At 40.7% G+C, this 21223-nt stretch overlaps 2 protein-coding genes across 4 annotated transcripts; both read left to right on the top strand.

Moving 5' to 3' along the window:
• The first annotated feature begins 765 nt into the window (after nucleotides 1-765).
• Nucleotides 766-10030, top strand: LOC137966215 (uncharacterized). The gene is made up of 4 exons (XM_068812772.1): nucleotides 766-1091; nucleotides 1970-2131; nucleotides 8460-8944; nucleotides 9613-10030. The coding sequence occupies exons 1-4, from the start codon at nucleotides 818-820 to the stop codon at nucleotides 9982-9984; spliced, it is 1293 nt and encodes a 430-aa protein (XP_068668873.1). The 5' UTR covers nucleotides 766-817; the 3' UTR covers nucleotides 9985-10030.
• A 6883-nt stretch (nucleotides 10031-16913) lies between these two features.
• LOC137965628 (indole-3-acetic acid-amido synthetase GH3.6-like) lies at nucleotides 16914-19918 on the top strand. 3 transcript variants are annotated; one of them, XM_068811904.1, is made up of 4 exons: nucleotides 16914-17196; nucleotides 17555-17910; nucleotides 18018-18961; nucleotides 19069-19918. In XM_068811904.1, exons 2-4 carry the CDS (start codon nucleotides 17582-17584, stop codon nucleotides 19650-19652), a joined length of 1857 nt encoding a protein of 618 aa, XP_068668005.1. In that variant the 5' UTR covers nucleotides 16914-17196; nucleotides 17555-17581; the 3' UTR covers nucleotides 19653-19918. The 3 variants fall into 3 exon arrangements, with proteins under 3 accessions (XP_068668005.1, XP_068668006.1, XP_068668004.1); XM_068811905.1 differs by having other exon boundaries at nucleotides 16914-17910; nucleotides 18030-18961; XM_068811903.1 differs by having other exon boundaries at nucleotides 16914-17910.
• Nucleotides 19919-21223: the final 1305 nt, after the last annotated feature.

The following is a 21223-nucleotide window of genomic DNA, read 5'->3' as shown; positions in this document are numbered from 1 at the left end:
TTATGGAATGTACGGACAATTTTATGGAGTGTATATGTAGGTATTATGTATATAGATTATGCCCAATTTTAAGTCGAGGTTATGCCGAATTTTATACAGGTATTATATACATAGATTATCCCCAATTTTAAGTAGAGGTTATGCCCAATCTTGTACAGGTATTATATATATAGGTTATGCCCAATTTTATGTAGAGGTCATGTCCAATTTTATATAAAATATATACATAATTTTATATACAATTTATTTGATATATATTTTTGAAAATTTTTAAATATATGTTAAAGCTCAAGCTCGACTAAAAGTTTTGGGCTCAAACTCGATAACAATTTTAGGCTCAAGACTGGGCTCGGCTCGAGATCAAGTTCAAAATATTTAAATCAAGTTCGGCTCGAACATAGGCAAGTTTGAACTCGGCTCAGCTCGGCTCGATGCCACCCCTAAGTGTATGCTTCTCCAATGTGCCTCCTGCAAAATTATGTAATTCTACGCAAGTAATTTTTTTCTATAATAGATAAATATTAAATTTTTAGGATAAACAATATCCATAACCAGGAAGGATAAAAAAATATAAAAAATGATTAAAATTCAAGTAATCTATCACCCCTTTGGGCGGCAAGAAATAAGTTACATGTGATCAAACAGTTATGGATTGAATTGAATAAAAATTCAATTTTCTATTCTTTTCCTTTGTCGCGTTCACGCGTCGAAAGACTCGAACCACTACCTTCCTTGCCTCAAATCGGTTCAACTCATCGTTCCTTTTTATCGGGCTCTTTGAGGCTCGGCTTGATCGTTTAGGCATTCCGTCTCCTTGATGGATCTCCTCTGCCATGTCTATGGAAATGCTTCCGACGAAGAGGAAAACGAAAAGATTACAGCTCCGTCCTTGAAGAGACCCAAACTGGGGAACACGCCTCATCCTATCAAACCCTTTCCTCAACCGTCTCCGCATTTGGTTTCTCATCGACAAAGAGATGCTCCAATTCCTGGGAGGTACATCTCGAAGAGAGAACGATCTGCATCAGCTGCTTCCACGGTTTCGGAATCGGTCGAATCCAATTGCTCTTCCACGGTCATCACATCTCCTGGTTTTTTCTTTCACTTTGCTCCTTATTTTATTCTCTTACACCATGCACTGATTTGCTTACTGATAGTTGATGCTTCTTCTTTTTTTTCTTATTTACTTTTTTATATCGTTAGAGTGGACCGTTCTTAGTAAATTTTCGTGGTGGATGAATGAATGCCCTTTTTTGCTTCTTTGTGGTGAAAGTTCGACGTGATTCGGGCTAATTTAATTAAAAAATGCGTACTTGGTAAGAAGATCATAAGCATATGTAGGTTGATTGAATCTCGGTTCTTATTTCAGATTCGTCTTTAAGCGAGAAGAAGGTACTGACAAATTGACTACATGAGTGCTAAACACTTTAAGTAAATCCCTGACAGCTGTGAAATCAACTCTGAATTAAATGGCAGAGGGGGAGCTTCAGAAACTGAAGATACTAATGCTGAGGCTCGACGTCTCCATCTCTTGTAGTTTCCGTACTCTTCTTCTTTCTTCTCCTTTCTGAACCGAGTTACCTCTAGTGATATCGACACATTGGCCAATTCTCGGACAAGCAGTACTAACTTGATTCATCAGGAAACCGGTGCATGTAATTGTTGTAGAAAATTTTTCTACATGATAGAACGTGATTCTTCTAATCCGTTTTTTTTTTTGCAGAATATCGTCAAATATTTGCTTGAGGCAGTTTAATGTGAAGTTTTTTCTTTTTCTTTTCTTTTCCTTCATTCTGTTTTCTGGTTAGCATAAGGGAAATTGACATACACCTATTGACTTAGGCTCTTTTTTGAGTGTGTAGGTGAATGTTTCTTTCTCTTCAAGAGACAGAATTATGTAGTATCTTCATTTCTCATGTTCATAGAGCATCTTGGTTAGTCTAAATGAACTTTTCTATTGTTGTTTCAGTTGTGGGAAGTATTTCGGATTCAGATCTATCAACTCACATTCTGTCGTCTTTGAAGTATAAAGCAAAAGGTCGGCAGCCAAGTAGCATCCCTCAAAACCTTACTATAGCTCTAAACAGCCACACAAAGGCAGTCAGCACCCTACAATGGTCACCAACTCATTGTATGTCCATTTGCCATTTCCTTTTTTTTCTTGACTGTTCTAAGAATCTCCCTGTATTAATTTTTTTGTCTATATTTATTTTTTGATGTTTTTCTTTAGTTGAAACCAATCACATTTTCAAAAGACAAACAATGCAATGTTAGGATGTTAACTGCTTCTGGTTAAATTTCACTTAAGAACCTTAGAGAAGTTCCATTCCCCCATGTCTAACTTAAAAGAAAATGCTTGAAGCAAATTTAAAAGTTCCTTATGATGTTAAATGATTCTTGGTATTGTTGTGTAGAGAGTATTGTCCTTTTTATATACAAATCCAGCCTTGGTGAGTAAGAAGAAGAATCCATGAAACAGGAATTGAAGTGTAAGTGAGTGGGAACGAGGATCTTGTCTAAGGCAAGTAGGCAACAAAAAACAGAAGAAAAGAAAAAGAAGATCAAATTGTTTTCATCATCAAGGACTTATCATGGCTATTATGTTGGCCTCTGCTATCCTTTTCCTTTAATATATTATTTGCTACAGCTTTTTTGAATCTCTTTCTTTCAAGTTTTATCAATAACTCCATCTGTGTAATTTTCAAAACTCTATTTCCTGCCAGCCCAACGACTCTAATAACATTGATAAAACCTTCCTTTCTGATGAAGAGCCTTTTCCACAAAGCTTCATCGCCAAGTTTTACAAGTATGATTGGATTTGGTCAATTAATTATTTTCTGGCAAGACATGTTGATTTTTTCAAGGACTTCTTCCACAATAATATTGGCAGTAACATGATTGTGCTTCATTATGCTCATCCCAAAGAAAAAAAGGTGTTGAATGCTGAGGTGATTTCCACCCCATAATCTTCTTTTTTTTTTTTAAATTTAATTTCTGCTAAGGTCTTAGCCAATTGTTTGAATAATATATTACCCAACTTTACTAGGAAGAATCAAAGTGGTTTCATAAAGGGGAGGTCAATCGTTTACTTGGCCTTCATTTTTTTTCATTCTTTTCTTCTGAGTGGGAGGCTTGAGATCTTCCTCACATTTGACATGGAAAAAACTTTTTATGGGGTCATTGGTCATTCCTTGACTATGTCTGGTGGAAGATACATTCGAGTCTTGTTAGAAAATTTGTATCTATTGTTGTCTCTCCATGGCCTTTTCTTCATGCAACTTGAGGATTTTTCAAAAGGCCAAGAGTTCTCTGTTAAGATGATCTATTGTCTTTTTATGCTATTTAACATTGTCTTAGAAGCTTTTGCAACAATCTTATCTTAAGCCAAAGGTATGGATGGCTCTCCCTATTGGTCACCTCTGATGTTTTCCTAGGCACCGAGTTTTTCTGTCTGTAAACGATACCATATGCATTTGTGATGTAATCCTTGTTCAGATGACTAATATTAAGGCCAGTCACACCATTTATCAATTGATTTCTAGGCATTGTCTGAAATTGCCTCCACTAGACTAGCTTCGTTTTTGTCTTTTGTGTTTTTTTTTTTTTGCTGTAGTGTTATTGTTGCTCTCATTCTGACATTCTGTTTCTCCTCCAGGAGCCCCCTCAATAAAATTTTCTCATTATTAAATTCTGGACAACATCTAAGCAGCCAAAATTCTCTCTTTACGGAATTAATATGGATTCTGGCTGTCTTGAGGATTTGAAAAAAAATGCACTGCTGTGGACCAGCCTACTTACCTCCACCTTAGCTTGGTCTCTCCCTCTTCATTGGTTGTTCTTTTGAGCTCTTTTATACTTGAGCTCTTTAAAAGATGATTAGTAACATGGAAAGATTTCCTTCTCTTTACGAGGAGTTTTCTTGATCCCATTGTGAGTCCACATCGTTAGAGCTCAAGGTCCTTGCTGAAGAAAATTTCTGATCACATAGTTGTGGGTTTATGATTGTCATCATCAGTTAGGTTACAAGGATGAAAGCTTCTTTAGGTCATTTTTTTTATGCAATAAGAACATCTGAGCCTGTGACAATCACCTGGACACATCTGCAGACAATATTGCTGATTTCCATGCTAGTGGTGGTGCTCATAACTCCTTATTGCTGGAACCACCTATCCAGTAGACTATAATTTTTTATGTTCTTTTCATTATATGCTGCTTTTGTAGTTTTCATGATTTAGCTCTTGTATCCTTTTTGTTTGATTTTTTCTCCCAATAGCTCTTTTATTAGGTTCTTGTCAATAACATCTTTTGTCAAAGCATTGATAAAAACCTCTATGCGAGGACACTTTGTTGTCTACTTTTGAATATATCCAAACAATTTTTATGGACTTTCTCTTGTTGACTATCGTCTGTGTGGCTCGTGTTTGTTCTACATGACGTTCATTTGTAATTTTATTTTTTTCGTAGTTTTGCCATATATTTAATTCAATATGTAAGTTTTTTAATTGCCAACTATCTGTTCTATGATTTGCTGTATTGGTGAAGCACCGAGTGATCTCAGACTTGTTGAGTCTGAGATGAGTTGTCTAACTAGGATTCTTGATTATTCAGTCCCAAAACAATAGTGTGGTCTGCATTGACTATGAGATTCATGTTATCCAATTTTCTATTTGTGGTTTCGTGCATTTTAAATAATTTAACTTGCTTGGAGAAAAATATGATGTCATTGTAACTGTGTATGTGTGCATGCACTACATATTGAGTATCTTGTAGCATTAAAAAAATAGAGTTTCTTGTATGTTTTTCAAAGTTATTATGTTAGTTCAGGATATCATCTCTTATAATGCACTATACATGATTAAAAAACACCATCTAACTATTAAAAGGATGTTTTCAAAGTGATCTAAGCCATTGATACCCTTTTATATATCCCCTGATAGATGGTCCCAATGTTGTTAAACCTGAACAAGTGACCGGCATGATTATTTGACCAGGTTTGGTTGAATTGGAGATGACATCATTAGATGTCATACATTCAAAATTTTAAAAATAAGAATATTAAAAATATGCTTGGGGGAGGAAGTCTACTTGAACCTTCTTCTGTCTACATGGGGTAGGGAGGGTTTTGACTCCACTCTCCTCTTTTTCTTCATCAATCGGGGATGGGGGGTGGGATTTCTCGCCTTCTCTTCCTGTTTTAATAGAAAAAGGGGGAGGAGGGGGCTGTGCCTTCCTTCCCCTACCCCTCTGTACAATCATGTAGAGGGGAGGGGGAGGGGAGCCACTACTGCTCTCCTCCTTTTCTTCATCAATGGGGGAACCCTGCCTCCTTGTTGTTAATGGCGAGGTGGTTGGGTGGGGGACACCCTGCTTCCCCTTACAGTTGCATGGGGGAAGGTGTCCTTCCCTATGCGGTCTCGGTATTCATCTGACCTAGCTGGTTTAGGGATTAAGCCACTAAAATCGCCCGAGTCAGCCAGTTTTTTCATTGATATCTTGCCTCTGGACGGTCTAGGTCCTATTGAACCAGGTTCAACCAACTTGTTCAGATATCGATGATAATCCAATGTTTGACTTTTATGAAATTTTGGATTTTTAAAATCTAATTGTCTGATGAAATCAATCCCATATAATCATAATTATTTGACCAAAAAGTGTTTTTAAACGATCAATCCTGTAGATCATTTAGTCATAGATTCAATTGGATAGTCAAGTGTTTAGATTGGGAAAGTTGATTAGATCAAAGGATTAAGTGCTTTTCAACTAGATAAGAATTTGTGTTTTACTTTTTCCTTAAGTAATACCAATATATTTGGTGTCTTAATTTGCTAGTGGGCCATTTTCAGTTTCTGATCTTAGGACATGTGACCATTTCCATGATGCAACACTTGTCAATAGTGTGAATTTTTTCTAGCATTGCACCAACGGAGGGCTAGAACTGCAGTGGTAGCACTGAGGCTTTTTTAGCTTGGTGTTGAGATCCAGTTTCATTGGTAGCTCATTGGCAGAGTTATACCTAGTAATATCCTACATGAGGCACTATTCCAAGTAGTTCACCTACTTGAGGTCTAATTGAATATTAGATGAAAATCCTGGCTTTAATATTTCTAGAAGCATTATATGTAGGTGTATTTCTGCCAAACCTATTAAGTGGTTTATCCTGATTGAGGGAGACTCTAAGTTGGTGATCGGTTGGTGCGAGAATGCCTCTTCACCTCCGTGGCACCGTTGGGATGCCTTTTTTGAAATTCTGGATATTGTTAATCTCTTTGATTGTTTCTGGTCTCTCATTCCGAGATCAGCGAATTCTGTGGCTGATGCTTTAGCCAAGCAAGGAGCCTCCTTGCAATCTCTTGTTGTCAGGAGTTAGCTCCTTTTGTTCTTTTAATAAATTCACATTTCATAAAAAAAAAAAAATTATGTCAAACCTATTGAGTGGTTTATTCTATTAAGTATTGGAAGGGTATAAGTCTTTTATGTAGCAAGGCCTTTTGGTAAAAAATGAGGAAGCTAGGAATGAGTTCTTCCCCTAATACAGATTTCTCTCTATGAAAGGGTTGACCCCCATATCCTTTCCCCTCCCCTCTCTTTTTGTTTTTTGGTGTGATGACAATGTCCATTTGGAGGCTCTTGTGGGAGAGATAATACAAAGATTTAATGGTGCAAGAAACATGGCAGACAAATAAGCAAGAACAAGCCCCAAAAAGCTCAGAGTGGGAGAGTACTACAGACATTGAGTTGCAGCCTAGGCACCTCTTCCCTTGCCAAAGCTTCTATTGTGCTATTGGCATACCTAGGAGTATGAAACCATATATTTACAATATCTTGAATTTCATAAAAAAAAAAAAAAGAGATTGGCCGGGCATTTTCCTCCCTTAGCCCAATTATTATCCACTGCAAATCCACTTACGTAATAGGTGGGCTCTTGAATATTCTAATGTGGAGTTGCAAACCCTGGAGGAGTTCTCGCAGCTCTGGCGTCACACTATTCAAAGCACACAAAGTAAACAAGAAAGATTATAGTTGATGAGTCCCTAATAGCTTTGTGCACTCTAGCTAGTCTGGGGTCGCCTCATGAGCTGCTGTCAAAGTTTAGCTTTAACCAATCCGCTAAAGAATGATACCATGGTACAGATTGGGAATTGTGTGGTCAACTGAGTTGATGATGTCCTTCCAACTTCTTCTAATAACTGAGCTTGGAAGATGGGAGGCTCTGTGATGCTTGCCTAAAATAGAACACAACTACATGTTGTTTCAATAAATTCTTCTATGGACTTTTGCTTGCCTTAAATTCTCTGCCAGTTTCTCTCTTTCCATAGGTTCCAAATGACAGTAACAAGAGATAACAACCAAAAGTTCTCCCCAATTGTCTCCTACACTATTTGGTCGAGGAGGCCAATAAGTGAGGAGGTGGGAATGCATGATTGCAAACTAAATTTTAGAAGAAAAGCACACCTGCCTGCCTTGAGAGTGGGCAGTGAAGGAAACGATGATCTAAAGTTACGAAGCTTAGAAATTTGGTCTTGAATAATTTTCCCCTTAGGCAGAGTTGGTCAACTGTAAGAATTTTATCTTTTGCTGCATACCATAAGAAGTGGATAATTTTTGGAGGCGCTGGGATTTTCCAAACAATGGTTGCCAACATCTTTAGCTTAAGGTCATAAGCATACTGGGAGGTGACAGGGCATGAACCAAAGGAGTCTCTTTTCCAGATAATAATGTCCTCAAACCTCTGATGTAATTGTCCTCAAGGATTGTTAAGAGATTTTGAGCCTCTGAAGCCTTATCATCTATTAACCAGTCTCAAATTGAGTTCCCAGTATATTACACGGTCAATGCTTTTATTTGATAGTTTCTATACTGAGATGCCCTGTTCTCTAGCAATTCAGAGAAGTATTAGGAGGATTTTGCTCCATTACCCAGGTATCAGCCACAAAGATGTGTTATCTCCACTTCTCACATGGATGGAAAGTTCATTTCCAAAGTGGGGATGAAGCTTGCAGATATGTTACCAATGGCTAGATGCTCGACGACGTGGGTGAGCTGAAGGGAACCATACGAGCTCATCATATTGGAGGGCAATTGGTGCTCAGCAGATTGAAACAGTTTCAATGTCTGAAAAAAAGACCTTTTTTTTCCTGAAATTGAATGAAAACGACCTTATCAGTCCAAAATGATTTGTTCTTATTTTTCTCCTCTAATGAACTGTTTATTTTCTTGTAGGGAAGAGTGCCTTGGGTTTCAGCCTTTAAAACATTTTTTACCATTGCTAAAGCATGTGGCCTCAGATTTTTGCTTGTAATTTATTTCATTTTTACTCATCATATGGTGTGTTGCGCCCTGTACTACTTTCTCTCTATATATATGTATGTATGTATGTGTATATATACATGTATATATATTTATGCATTGGAATGTCCTGTCTCTAATCTCTCCTTTTGAAAATAAAACATATGTTGCAGCTCATCTTCTTGCTTCTGCTGGAATGGATCATACTATCTGTGTCTGGAATGTGTGGAATCGAGGTAAGCAGAAAGCACGTGTTTTCAGCTGCCATGAAGCTGCAGTCAAAGATTTGAGATGGTCCTCAGAAGGGTTGTCCTTGCTTTCCTGTGGATATGACTGTTCATCAAGGTTAATTGATGTTGAGAAGGGGACAGAAAAACAGGTTTTCAAAGAAGACGAGGTCGTGACTGCTGTTAGATTTCAACCTGGCAATTCCAATCTCTTTCTTTCAGGGAATTCGAAGGGTTCCCTAAGATTCTGGGATATAAGACTAGGGAAGACAGTACATGAGTATGTTCGAGATCTTGGGCCCATTCTTGATATTGAATTTAGTGCTGATGCAAGACATTTGATCTCATCTAGTGATGTCTCAAGGAGCAATCTCAGTGAAAATGCTATTGTTGTTTGGGATGTCGTTAGACAAGTTCCACTGTCTAACCAGGTATGCTTTGGAAACCTCACTCTCTTTCTCATGTCTTTCGTCTTAAAGTTAGCATCTATTCTAGATTTTGCACTCGTTTCATTACTTAAAGAGTTTTAAGAAATTTTATTTTGATAACGAGTCTTAGGAAAATTTGTTTTGATAACGAGTCTTAGGAAAATTTATTTTGATAAAGGGTCTTGGGATGACTGACTGATGAGTTCCTTTCTGCCTTGTCTTTGTGTCATTCATCTCTTAATTCCTTGCAGTAATTTCATGTATCTATTACTTTTATTTGTCATTTAAAGTGGTTGGTTACTCTTTAATGAACCTGGTTTGGGGAAATAGATTTTATTATTGAAGTGCTATCATTTTCAATCTTATTGTCTTTCGTCATATTGTCGGTCAGCATGGCTATTTCTTTTAGCTCAACAGTTCCCTGATGAAAATGTTGCTTATGGCCGGCCTACAGATTCCCCTCTTCCAGTTATCTTTATTCATGTCAGTTGGATATGTTTTAACTTTTTTTTTTGCAAAGTTGTTCTTCTTGTCCCCTTCAACAGTGAAATTTATTTTCTATATACATAGAGCTCCAGTAGGTGTATAGATGTGGTATGTCTGTCTACTATATGAGTAAAGTTCTTTTCAATTGATTCAACATCCTACACTCCTGTTTCTGTTCATATCAGGTCTATGCGGAAGCCTATACTTGCCCCTGCATTAGGTACCACCCGTTTGAGTCATGCTTTGTTGCTCAATCAAATGGGAACTATATTGCTATATTCTCCTCCAGACATCCATTCAAGTTGGACCGGTGCAAGAGGTATGAGCAGCACGGAGTATCAGGTTTCCCCATAAAGTGTAACTTCAGTTTGGATGGCACAAAACTTGCATCCGGATCTTCTGATGGGTGTATCTACATTTACAATTATAGATCCTCTGAGCTTGTAAAGAAAATAAAGGTGTATGAGCAGCCATGTGTAGACGTTGCTTTCCATCCCATCTTGCCGAATGTGATGGCTTCTTGCAGTTGGAGTGGTGATGTTTCCATCTTTGAATGAGATGTTTATGCCACAGTTTTCTGCATTGGTTGTCCCTTTCATGGTTCTTGCCTTTGTTCGCGTAATTTCAGTGGCTTTTTATGACAGAATGGAAGTGCTAACAAATCTCTGAATGGCCCCTCTCAGGCTCCATATTATTCTGCTGAATTTGCAGTGGCAGTTGGGAAAATGCAACGAGAATGGTGATGCTGGTGACACTGCCTCTTCGTTAAATCTATTGAAAGAATCATTCTCTTCAGTAACATCTTTCAATGCTCTCATCCATCAGATGGTTAAAAAATCATCGGAATTTCACATGAGATGTGGTTTTCTTCCTTAAATAGAGATCATCCCATTTGACGTGTTATAAGCTGTTCATGCTGTTCTTGTTGTTTTTCTTTTCCTAATACTTTTGGTCAGAAAACAGAAGGAAAAAAAAATTACCACAACTGATATCTACAAAAGAATTGTCATGATCCATTGACTACTGCTCCAACAGTACCATGAAAATGAAAACTCCATACTGGACCCACTCTCCAAACTCATTTACATTGGCCTAGGCAGTAGCCCTGAAAAATGAATTAATAGCTTTATCAGTATTTCACTATTCGCCATTGACGATGGCTGGTTCACTGTGACAAAAGCTTGTCCAGAACCGAAAGTGGAGTGCAATATTGACATGTATTGACTTTCACCATTGTGCTTCTCTTTACTTTCCTGCAACTGTCCAAATGAAATTAATTGACATTGGGAGCTGAAGGAAAGCAGAAATACAGCAAGATCATCTCTAGCCGACAGCGACGCACACCCATTTATCCTTTCACATGAAAGTGCACAAAAAGCTTGCTCAGATGACTAAGAGCTGATAAATCCGTTAAGCTCTTTTCATAACAATTACAGTAGCTTAAAAAAATGAAAAAAAAAGGAAAGAACAAGAGACTTCGCTTCACCAGCACCAATCAGTTTCACAACCAATCCGCTTTTGCCTGGTTTTGTAATGTTTCACTTTCTTGATTAACTATCCTTTTTTCCACATAATGATGTCTTCAGAAACGCCTCACCCTCAACAAAGTACCCTGATTCATTCACTAATCAAAGAAGATAATCAATCACCCTCCATCGAGACATCAGATCTCTGCAGAGAGGTGATCCAGAGAGCTCTGGGTTAGAGGAATAAAGATCTTCTTCACCTACCGAATGGAAGAATATAAAATTACGAATTACAAAAACGCATCAAGCCGGTTGCAGTGAGGTTTCTTTTTTTCTCTCCTCGGCGTCTATTCACGGGCGAGAGGGGTGTGCACAATAAAAAGCCCTCTCGTCCTTTTTTTTCTGAGATTCAGAGGGGACAAAAGAATGCTACACCAGGACATAATCATGCCACCTCCTTCCATTTCAATGGGGCGAATGGGATGTAGACACGACAAGGCCACAGCCCTTTTCAGGAATGCATTTACGGAGAGAAAGGACCGCCATTAAAGAAACCCCAGCAGTTCCCCCAAGTCAAAAGACATCAAACCTTTCTTCTCCCCTTATCCCGAATCACCTCAAGCACTAGTCAGACAGGCGGGAGCCTCCCCCAATGGCTCCGGGGGCCCCTCCGCCCCGTTCAAACTGTTTCAAATGGAGTCTGCGCTCATCATATCCATATTAAAAGCGGAGGGGAGAAAACATCAAACATTAAACAACAGCAATTTCTCAAAATTTTCTCAGCTCCCACATAAATGTGCTTGCCACCTTAATTGGCCCTTGTGATCTTCCCCCCAGACTGGGCAATAGAAATTCCAGACGACCACAATCATCTGCTAAAAGGAATGTCACTTTGTGAGTACTTTTTGTGAGAGGCTCCACAAGTCGGGTGAATCCTCGACATGAGGCGATGGGCCGAAAGGTCTCTTCATGTGATTGCCCTTCTCAGATTGGCTGCAAAGTCCTCACTTCTAAGCACCCAGACACAGAACACTCAACAACCCTAAAAAGTGTGGAATCTGTAGAGCATGGGAAATCACAAAACCGCAGCAACTGCACCACCCAGACTCCATACACCCCTCCCTTTTAATTCCATCATGTCAAGTGCTGACATTTAATATTAACCCTATCCACCATCACTAACCATAATCAGTGTCTTCTAATGTCCCTCCAGGTCCCACTCTCTCTTTCTCTCTCTGTTCATCAGTATCCTCTTGCTCCACCTTTGAGGGGAAGCCCGACAGTCTTTTCTGTGGCCATCCATATTCAAGTTTCTGGTCTCCCATTGGTTGCTTCTCCAATTAATGAACCTCGCATGGATGAAGTCCTGCTCTTCTTCTCCAAGTCTGTTCAAACTGTTGTTCAATTTTCTTTTCGTTTCATTGTATTATATATGTCCTTTAAGGTCCCCCTTTCTTCTCAACCCTTCTTTTGTCCAAATTTAGTGTTTCTTATGCGGTTCTGTGGTCAACCACTTAAGGGTTTGAATTCTCTCCCTGGACAAGGTGTATCAAAATTCCGTTTCTTTGTTTCCTAATGGAAGCAGCCCATCTGACATAATCAAACACAGACAACGCTCAGATGAACCCAGCATTCTCTCACGTATTTGAAAAATATTATACACGATTGCATGAAAGTTCTCCACTCACTTCAGTGAACTTCTGAAACTTTTAAGCTCAGAATTCACTAATCTAGATCAAAATTATTCACTTACAGATCAAATGCATGGCAGTACTCCTATGAAATGACAAGAATCCATCCCTTTTTTTTTATTTTATGATGGGACATCCTTTCTTACTGTGTGGCTAGCTCTTATGACTAGCTGTCCTTTTAGCTTTGTAATTATTCAACGGTTCATACATTGAAGATCCTTTAGGTTTAGTTATTAAGTATTTTTTCATGTGGGTCGTTTCAGAAGTTCAGTGATCAGAAGGTGAAAGCGCGCAGCTTGACTTAGGCTTCTTCACTGTCAAGCATGTCACTGTTCCACCAGAAGCCTGCTCAGGGACATGATAACTCTCGAGTCTTCCATAAGAGTCCGGCTGATTGGAGGTACAAGAACAGTGTCTCGAACGTAAGGTCACTGAACCGACAAGAGTGTAGAAAGGTAAGCAGAGAGGAAAAGATGAGGCTCCCCCATCCCTCCATATTTCAGATTGACCCGAGATCGCTATCCATGAAAGTGAAAGAAAAGGGGTGAAGGACGACAAAGTGCACGTTCAGAGGCCATAATCACAGACAACCAGCTATCAAGATGAGAAGGGGGAGAAACCCCATCAGATAAGGACTTCTCTCCACAGGGAATTTACCTTTCCAGTGTAATGTAGCAGAGCAGAAAGCTATAATATCTTCAACAGAATCGACTGCTCCGAGGCTTCGTGCTGGTGGCCGTTAGCGTGTATTCTTTCTCAATGGAGCTTGACACGGACTTGGGAGATATTGCTTACTGTATAAACTTTTTCGGTAAAAATGAAGTGGAGAACATGACATTATAGCGTCCACGAAGTTTGATCTTCTGGTTCGTCGATAGCTACTCTTTCCAGAGAATGCATGGCCATTTCGGAATAACAGTACAAGCCAAGTACTGGTGGATGCTTAGATTATCGACCAACAGTATTTTTTCCATTCCTTCTCACACAGGATCGATTTTTAGTCACCCAGATTTCAATTTACAGCATTTCAGTACTCTTCATTACTTTTACCATAACCATATCCTTCTTTCGATCTGATTCACATGCGGGGAAATTAACATTTTCAAAAAGGAGAAGATGGTTGCATGAGACTGACGTCTACTCTTACTCCGCTTAAATTAACAGGTGATTTGCAAACGTAAAATTCACAGTACTCAGAAATCTAATCCCATGATTGCGAGATTCGGGAAACCAAACATCCTGTGGGGTGGGTTTTAGGCTAAACAAGTCGATAATCACAATTCTATAATAATAAAGAAGCAGCTTGTGCGATTTTCCAAGTATTTGCAAATCTCAAAAGTCGCCATCTTCTTCCTCGCCTTCAAAGCAGCAGCCTGGGACGCATGTGACCAATCGAATATACCTGCTTTAGGTTGATTCGGAAGTTAGAACAGCTATATCGAACGTTGATGCAATAATTAAACCTCGTTAATTAGGACTTAATAAAATTAAACTACTCGTCGACATGCTAATAATGTTCCCCTCATGCATGATCCTGCTCTAATGAAGTACCCACAAGCATCGTTTCCCGTTACCTAAAACCTACAAACAGCTCCAATATTCTACCAAGGGTAGAAGGCAACGGTGGCATCTGTCAGGACCAACCATGACAGCCGCAGGTTGTGTTTCAGAGGATTAAAGGTAAATTAGATAATATAGCAAGCAAAAAGTTGCTTAACCTTTCCCACATACCTTCAGTGGGCAACCTCTGTCCCTCACCTCCAACCTAATCAATCAAATTTCCTTCTCAACATTCCCTGCAGCGTATCCGTCTTCTCACAGTGCAACACAAGACTCAAAACGGTACGTACATTCGCACTTTTCTGACCCAATGGTACGTTTGCATGCGGAAAATTATTAACGTTTAGCAGTAATCTGGGTGGGTGGGGGGTGAAGGCCATTTAATGATGATTTCGAAGTGCGAAGTCAGCAGTTCTGGGGAACGGAGAGACTAGGTTTTTTGATACATTAATGGTGGCAGCCAGTGAGCATGAGTTGGGAGCACAGTAATGGGTACCTTGAAAGAGACTGCTTCTGCGTGATTGGGTAAAGAGGGAGGAAGGCAGCAGCAATCGAGGAGAAAGAGGAAGACAGTAAGATTAGTGTAATGAAAATGGGCAAATGAAGCAATATTTAAAGTGGGGATGAACAGAAGGGAGAGGGGATTATGGGAGACAGAGGAGAAAGGCAGGGATTTGAGGGAGAACAAACCTTGTTTTTTATGGCCTTGAATGATTCAAATCCCATCAAAAGTGCCTAATAGTCAAACACCCAGAGTACATCAATGGTTGTCCCCCGCCTCTCTCTCCCGCCTCTCTTCCTCCCACGTCTACACACATTCTCATGGCGACATTCCGAAGAGAGAGACGAGAAGACTCGCCGATGGCTCCAAGCACAATGCGCCCAACTCGGCCCCTTGGTTGAGCCGTCTTCTTTGGGTTTTTCTTCTGCGTCAGTGAATCTGGGCCGTCGGAGCCTCCCTATTTCCTGCGATTGGCAGGGAGGGGCTTACCTGGGCAGCGGCCGGACGGGGACGACAAGCGGAAGGGGAGGCGGGCGGGGACCACGTGTCAACCTGCTGAGCAAATTCACTGTTGTGACGTCGAACTGACGTCGTGTGTGGCCCATTTCCCTGCCATTTCCGTCTCTTTCGGTGACACCAGACCCCGCCTCCTTACCCCTTCCAAAAACTCGCCGATTCTCTCTCTCTCTCTCTCTCTCTTCGTCCTATTTTATTTTATTCTTCCCTATTTATTAATCCAAATTTTATGAATTTACATATTTACCTATCCATACCTTTATTGGCTACCTCAACTCGGGCGCCATGTTGTAACTAATTCTAATGTGAGAGTCTCATAAAAAGCTTAACTCGATTATAATCAACACATGACCAAGGTAAGCAGTTTGAATCCTGTTTCAATTAATATGGCCACACAACCACAAATGCTGTCACAAAAAATATATTAAAAATATTTAATTTTTTTTAAATATGGATAAATTAATCCCATAAAAAAATCGGTTTCTTGGTCATATTGAATAAGTAGTGGCTCCTTGACATGTAACAAATATTAGTGCTATAGACGAGTACCAAGTAACATTTTGATGTGGCCTTAGGCTGATTAAAGTTGTAATGGAGGGCCAGATGTGGGATCTGAATGGGCGTGGACCAATTGGGGCCGTTAAGATAATTAAGCTCAAAACGAGCAGCATGTGCCTTCCAAATAGTTTATACAAAGAAGGGGGTCAAGGGTGATACATGCCACGTTGAGTGTTGAAGGGAGTCCGTTTGAGCGTTTCGTGTATGTGGCCCGACATGCTAGAGTTGCACTTGGTCACTGGTCGGTCCTCCCTCTGGGCTTCTCTGCATCAAATCTGGTTCTGCGTTGAACAGAGAGTCGGGAGGAGAAGTGAAGGGACTGTCTTTCTCGTTACATGTCATCTTTCATTCCCTGCTGTCTTTGCCTTTCCGAGCACGATTAGGTCCACCTTTCTCATTTTTATTTCCGTTCCAGCGTCACGATTTGCAGAAATCTTTGCGCTGACCGGCGCAAAAAATGCAACGGGGGTTGATCTTGGGAAGGGGGATTTTTTGTTTTTGGATCGAAGAGTGTATCATTGGGAAAGCTCCGTCTATGGTGTTTCTGTCGATCCCGTTTTTGTTTTTGAGGTGGGTGCGGAGCTCGAACTGACCAATCATCGTTTCGGTATGACAAGACACTGCTTTCATTTCGGACTGTCGGTGTTGGCTCGTGAAAGACTAAAACAATCTCCAATCTTACAACAATTATAATGGGGAAAAGAGATTGTCGGTATGCAGCAGAAACCGAGTGTTGTGCATGGATTTCACTTCTGGGTCTTCAGTTTCGACTCTATCCTAGAAAAAAAGGATATCTTTCTAATTAGCCGACGATTTCAACTGTGAGTTTAACCATGCTTGACGATTAACATCGGTTCCGTTTTTGGACACCAATCTCGGACTCGAAAGCTACTTTTACTTCCGCTGGAGAAAAGCATCAAACAGTTTTTTCTGCGATCATGATCCGGCGCGCGCCACTGCTCCCAGAGAGGGACTTCAATCTCAATTTGGAAAGAAATTGGCCACTGAAACTAACTAGCCCCCATCTCCCCACGTGGGGGAACCGTTCCATGGAGACGTGCAAGAAAGTATTTTTCAATTTCATTCTCTTTCCTTTGCTTTCAAGCTCCAGTAAGCTTCCGAGCTTTTGCCGAGGAATTGACTCAAACTCAGAAGCGAGATTCAGCTTAACTCCCCGCAGGCACAGAGTCTCGTCTTCCTGATAAATAACAGAGAGAAACTTGGGAGGAAGGGAGACCGAGAGAGCTGGTAAATGGGAGTCAGCAGTCAAAGGGGATGTTAATGGTTTTTTTTATTTTGTCACGGAGGAGGGAGGAGGAGGGATTACGTAAGGGGGACGACCTGCCGGTTCTTTGAGGAGCATCCGCGGTTCAAGCACGCATGTACTCTAGTACGTACTGCCGCATATACTGGAGATTGCCGGTCAAAATCCCATTTTTCTGTCGTTTGCTTCCGCCTCTTGAAATCCCTGAGAAGGTGAATTCTTTACGATTTACCGGTTTTTCTTGTACCTGAAGCAGAAAGATTTGGGTTAGTTAAGAGTATGGTGATCAATGGGTATTAAAAAAACAGAATGAAATTTCAGAGATTTGAAAAAATGGAGAAATTCGGTCCGGATTACTGTTGTTATTTAGAATCCATAAGTGGAGTCCAGCCACCTGGCTTCTCCCTCTATATATACACTCTCTTGAACCTCCTCTCAAGCACCTCTGCAAGACCCATCTTCCCGTTCCTCCTTTCTCTCTCTCTCTCACTGTATCATTCGCTTTCTCGCCTTTCTTTTTTCAATCTTCTTGCTGCTCGATCAGTTTCGTTTTCTTCTTTCTTCTTAAAGGAGTTGTTTTGAGGTACCGATACAGACATGCCGGAAGCTCCGAAGCAGTACCTGCAGGTGGTGGGTGGTGATAGAAATGTTTCAGACAAAAATAAGAAGGCGCTGGAGTTCATCGAGGACGTGACCAGCCACGCTGACGAAATTCAGAAGCGAGTGCTAGCTGAAATCCTCAGCAGGAGCGCCCAGGTTGAGTACTTGTCCCGTTACAGCCTCAACGGCAGAACGGACCGGGAGAGCTTCAAGAAGCTTGTACCCGTCGTCGTCTACGAGGATTTGCAGCCCGACATCCACCGCATCGCCAATGGAGACAAGTCCCCCATCCTCTGCTCACAGCCCATCTCGGAGTTTCTCACCAGGTGAGTCTTCGTTCATCAAGTTAATGATTCCAAGTTAGTTTAACCAAAAAAAAAAAAACGATGTGCGGAAATCAATTCTGGGTAATAGTACATAATAGTTGTCATAGTAATTATTTTAGTTCTGGAACATCCGGGGGAGAGAGGAAATTGATGCCAACGATCGACGAAGAGTTGGAGAGGAGATCTCTCCTTTACAGTCTGTTGATGCCTGTGATGAACCAATTCGTTCCTGGTTTGGACAAGGGGAAAGGAATGTACTTCCTGTTTGTCAAGTCGGAGGTGAAGACTCCAGGAGGGTTACTGGCCAGACCTGTTCTCACCAGCTATTACAAAAGCCGCCATTTCAGAGAAAGGCCTTATGATCCCTACAATGTCTACACCAGCCCCAACGAAACGATCCTCTGCCAAGATTCTTATCAAAGTATGTATTCTCAGCTTTTATGCGGACTTCTACAAAACAAGGAAGTGTTCCGAGTGGGATCAGTGTTTGCATCCGGCTTCATTCGAGCTATCCGCTTCTTGGAAAAGAATTGGACGAGTCTCTGCAACGATATCCGGACGGGTATCTTGGACGCTCAGATTACTGATCCTGCTGTTAGAGAGGCCGTGGTGAAGATTCTCCATCCCAACCCAAAGCTAGCCGATTTCATCGAAGAAGAATGTAAGAAGGATTCGTGGAAAGGCATCATCACGCGACTATGGCCCAATGCTAAATATATCGAGGTGATTGTGACTGGGACCATGTCCCAATACATTCCGATCCTCGATTTTTATAGTAATGGCCTCCCCCTAGTTTGCACGATGTATGCCTCCTCTGAGTGTTACTTCGGCGTCAACCTTCAGCCCCTTGCTCAGCCCAGTGAAGTCTCTTACACCCTTATTCCTACAATGGCCTTCTTTGAGTTCCTTCCTGTTCACCGCAACAATGGCTTGTCGGACCCTCCTGTCTCGCTGCCTGATTCTCTTAACGAGAAGGAGCAGCAAGAGTTGGTGGATCTTGTTGATGTCAAACTGGGGCAGGAGTACGAGCTAGTTGTCACTACTTATGCTGGTAACTATTGAGATTAATTCCACATTGCGACCTCTTTTTTTTTTTTTTTCTTTTTTCTTTTTCTGCATGAGTTTTGAGAGTAATGATTTCAATCGCTTTTCATGCAGGGCTATATCGTTACAGAGTTGGGGATGTGCTACGAGTTGCAGGTTTCAAGAACAAAGTCCCCCAGTTCAACTTTATTTGTCGAAATAACGTCGTGCTGAGCATTGATTCTGATAAAACCGACGAGGTTGAGCTTCAAAATGCTGTAAAGAATGCTGTTAGCCATGTGGAGCCATTCGATGCATCACTGATCGAGTACACGAGCTACGCTGACACTTCAACGATTCCCGGCCACTACGTTGTCTTTTGGGAGCTTCGCACTGGTTCTACTCCTGTCCCGCCTTCAGTTTTTGAAGATTGTTGCCTTGCCATTGAAGAGTCCCTGAACAGCGTTTACCGCCAAGGTCGAGTCTCCGACAAATCCATTGGTGCTCTGGAGATCAAGATCGTGGAGGCTGGTACTTTCGATAAGCTCATGGACTATGCCCTCAGCCGGGGCGCCTCCATCAATCAGTATAAAACACCTCGGTGCGTCAAATACGCCCCCATTATCGATCTGCTCAACTCAAGGGTTATTTCCAGCTACTTCAGTCCCAAATGTCCGAAATGGGCTCCTGGTCACAAGCAGTGGAACAATCAGAACTGAAACAAGGGGCGCCACCACGCCAGACTTTTTTTTTTTTTTTTTTTCTGGTGAAATTTTAATGCAATTGTGAAGAAAGTGGAGCTGTTTCTGTTAGTACCATCATCTCGTAGGAAGAAAGACTTTCTTTAGGATGACTTTTCTTTTCTTTTAGCCGTTGTTTAGTATGTTTAAGGCCTAAATCAGCTATGTACAAAAACAGTTCCTGTTCAAGGAATTTTTTTTATTTTTAATCTTAACAAACAGTTTTTCTTTCCGTTCTCAAAGTAAACTTTGATTTGATGGACATTGTATTTTTGCCTTTTCTTTTATCAGTCGTCTTCTCCATTCCATTCCAGAACCCATGGCCACCAAAACCTCATGCCCTGTATCTTGAAAGGCAAAAGGAGACTAATCCTTTACTCCTTCTTTTCTGAACCCGGTATTACTCAATTGCTTTTTGTTCTTTTCCGTGAACATGATGTTGGTTCAGTTCCTCAGGAGAAGCACTGCCGCAGGCTGCAAAAGATGAATTTGAGGCGTGGAGAACTAATTCACTAATTTCTGTAGCTTCGGTTTCTCCACGAGAAGAATACACGACAATCGGTGATTTATTGTTGCATCTTTGGGTTTAAATACGTTTTCAAATTGTTCCTAGCGACATTTACGTGCTTCTATCTGTGATATTAAATGATGCTAAAAATGGGTAGAAATCGCCAACGGATGCACAGAGGCGGTAGAAAACTTAAATTTCAGCGGAGGAAAAGACATAAACGACACGCCACGCTCACGTTCTTGAACATTATTTTGTTCAGTTCCCTGATTCTGGACTTGTTTGAACTTGGGTATTTCCTCTTTTCTTGTCTTTTTGATGAGTTGAGCCAGAAACTTTTCCGGTATATCGCCAGTATTTCTGGATACAACGAGACCCACCTCTTTCCATTTCTTTTTTCTTAATAAAAAACGATCCTAGTTAGTCTTTGACAAGATCAAGATTCAGAAACCGTTTCTCAATCTAATGTTATCCACAACAATCGAACCAGAAATATTCATTTGACTGACGTAAGCCATTCTCTTAGCGATAAATTTGAACCTAATTGCAGAAGAACTCATCGGAGTTACTTCTGTGACCTTCAAGCAAGAGCAGACAAGAACCGCCCAAGGGACAGAAAGTATAAAAATCCAAGCAGACAAGATAGAGATGATTCGATCAGAGGCTGTTCCTTCGCTGCCTCTGCGTGAAAAAACAAAGACGCCATATATTTTTAAATGAAAATGTTCACCAGGATGATGTTTCATGAAAGTTTCAGAAGCTGCCATACCCACGAAACCTGCAAAAGAGAAAATGTGGAGCTTTAATGAGAGGCACCAACCGATGCGTTGCTATCACCGCAGAGGAAGACAGGCGGAGCAGCAGCAGAAACAGCAGAAGCCGTCTGCTTCATTGATGATACGGATCTGAACATCTTTACGTCCAAATAGTATCTCTACTTTTACACTTTTCATCTCGCGTTTTTGCGGGTGGTGGGATCGCTCAGAATGGATAAGCACGAAGTCCAAAAGCTGTGCATGGTAAAATAATTGACGGCAATAAC

Source organism: Aristolochia californica, unplaced genomic scaffold (assembly GCF_029961685.1).
Source record: "Aristolochia californica isolate CCGP_79_NKW_82.1479 unplaced genomic scaffold, dmAriCali1.0.hap1 SCAF_5, whole genome shotgun sequence".
In the NCBI taxonomy this organism is placed as follows: domain Eukaryota; kingdom Viridiplantae; phylum Streptophyta; class Magnoliopsida; order Piperales; family Aristolochiaceae; genus Aristolochia; species Aristolochia californica.
Note: the sequence above shows the minus strand (reverse complement) of the source record. Positions and strands in the feature narration are given on the sequence as shown.

Coding starts and splice junctions, on each gene's coding strand:
- LOC137965628 (XM_068811904.1), top strand. CDS start 17,582: ATGCCGGAAGCTCCGAAGCAGTACCTGCAGGTGGTGGGTGGTGATAGA. Junction 17,911..18,017: donor ATCTCGGAGTTTCTCACCAG/GTGAGTCTTCGT, acceptor TAGTTGTCATAG/TAATTATTTTAGTTCTGGAA. Junction 18,962..19,068: donor AGTTGTCACTACTTATGCTG/GTAACTATTGAG, acceptor CTTTTCATGCAG/GGCTATATCGTTACAGAGTT.
- LOC137966215 (XM_068812772.1), top strand. CDS start 818: ATGGATCTCCTCTGCCATGTCTATGGAAATGCTTCCGACGAAGAGGAA. Junction 1,092..1,969: donor CACGGTCATCACATCTCCTG/GTTTTTTCTTTC, acceptor TTGTTGTTTCAG/TTGTGGGAAGTATTTCGGAT. Junction 8,945..9,612: donor AAGTTCCACTGTCTAACCAG/GTATGCTTTGGA, acceptor TGTTCATATCAG/GTCTATGCGGAAGCCTATAC.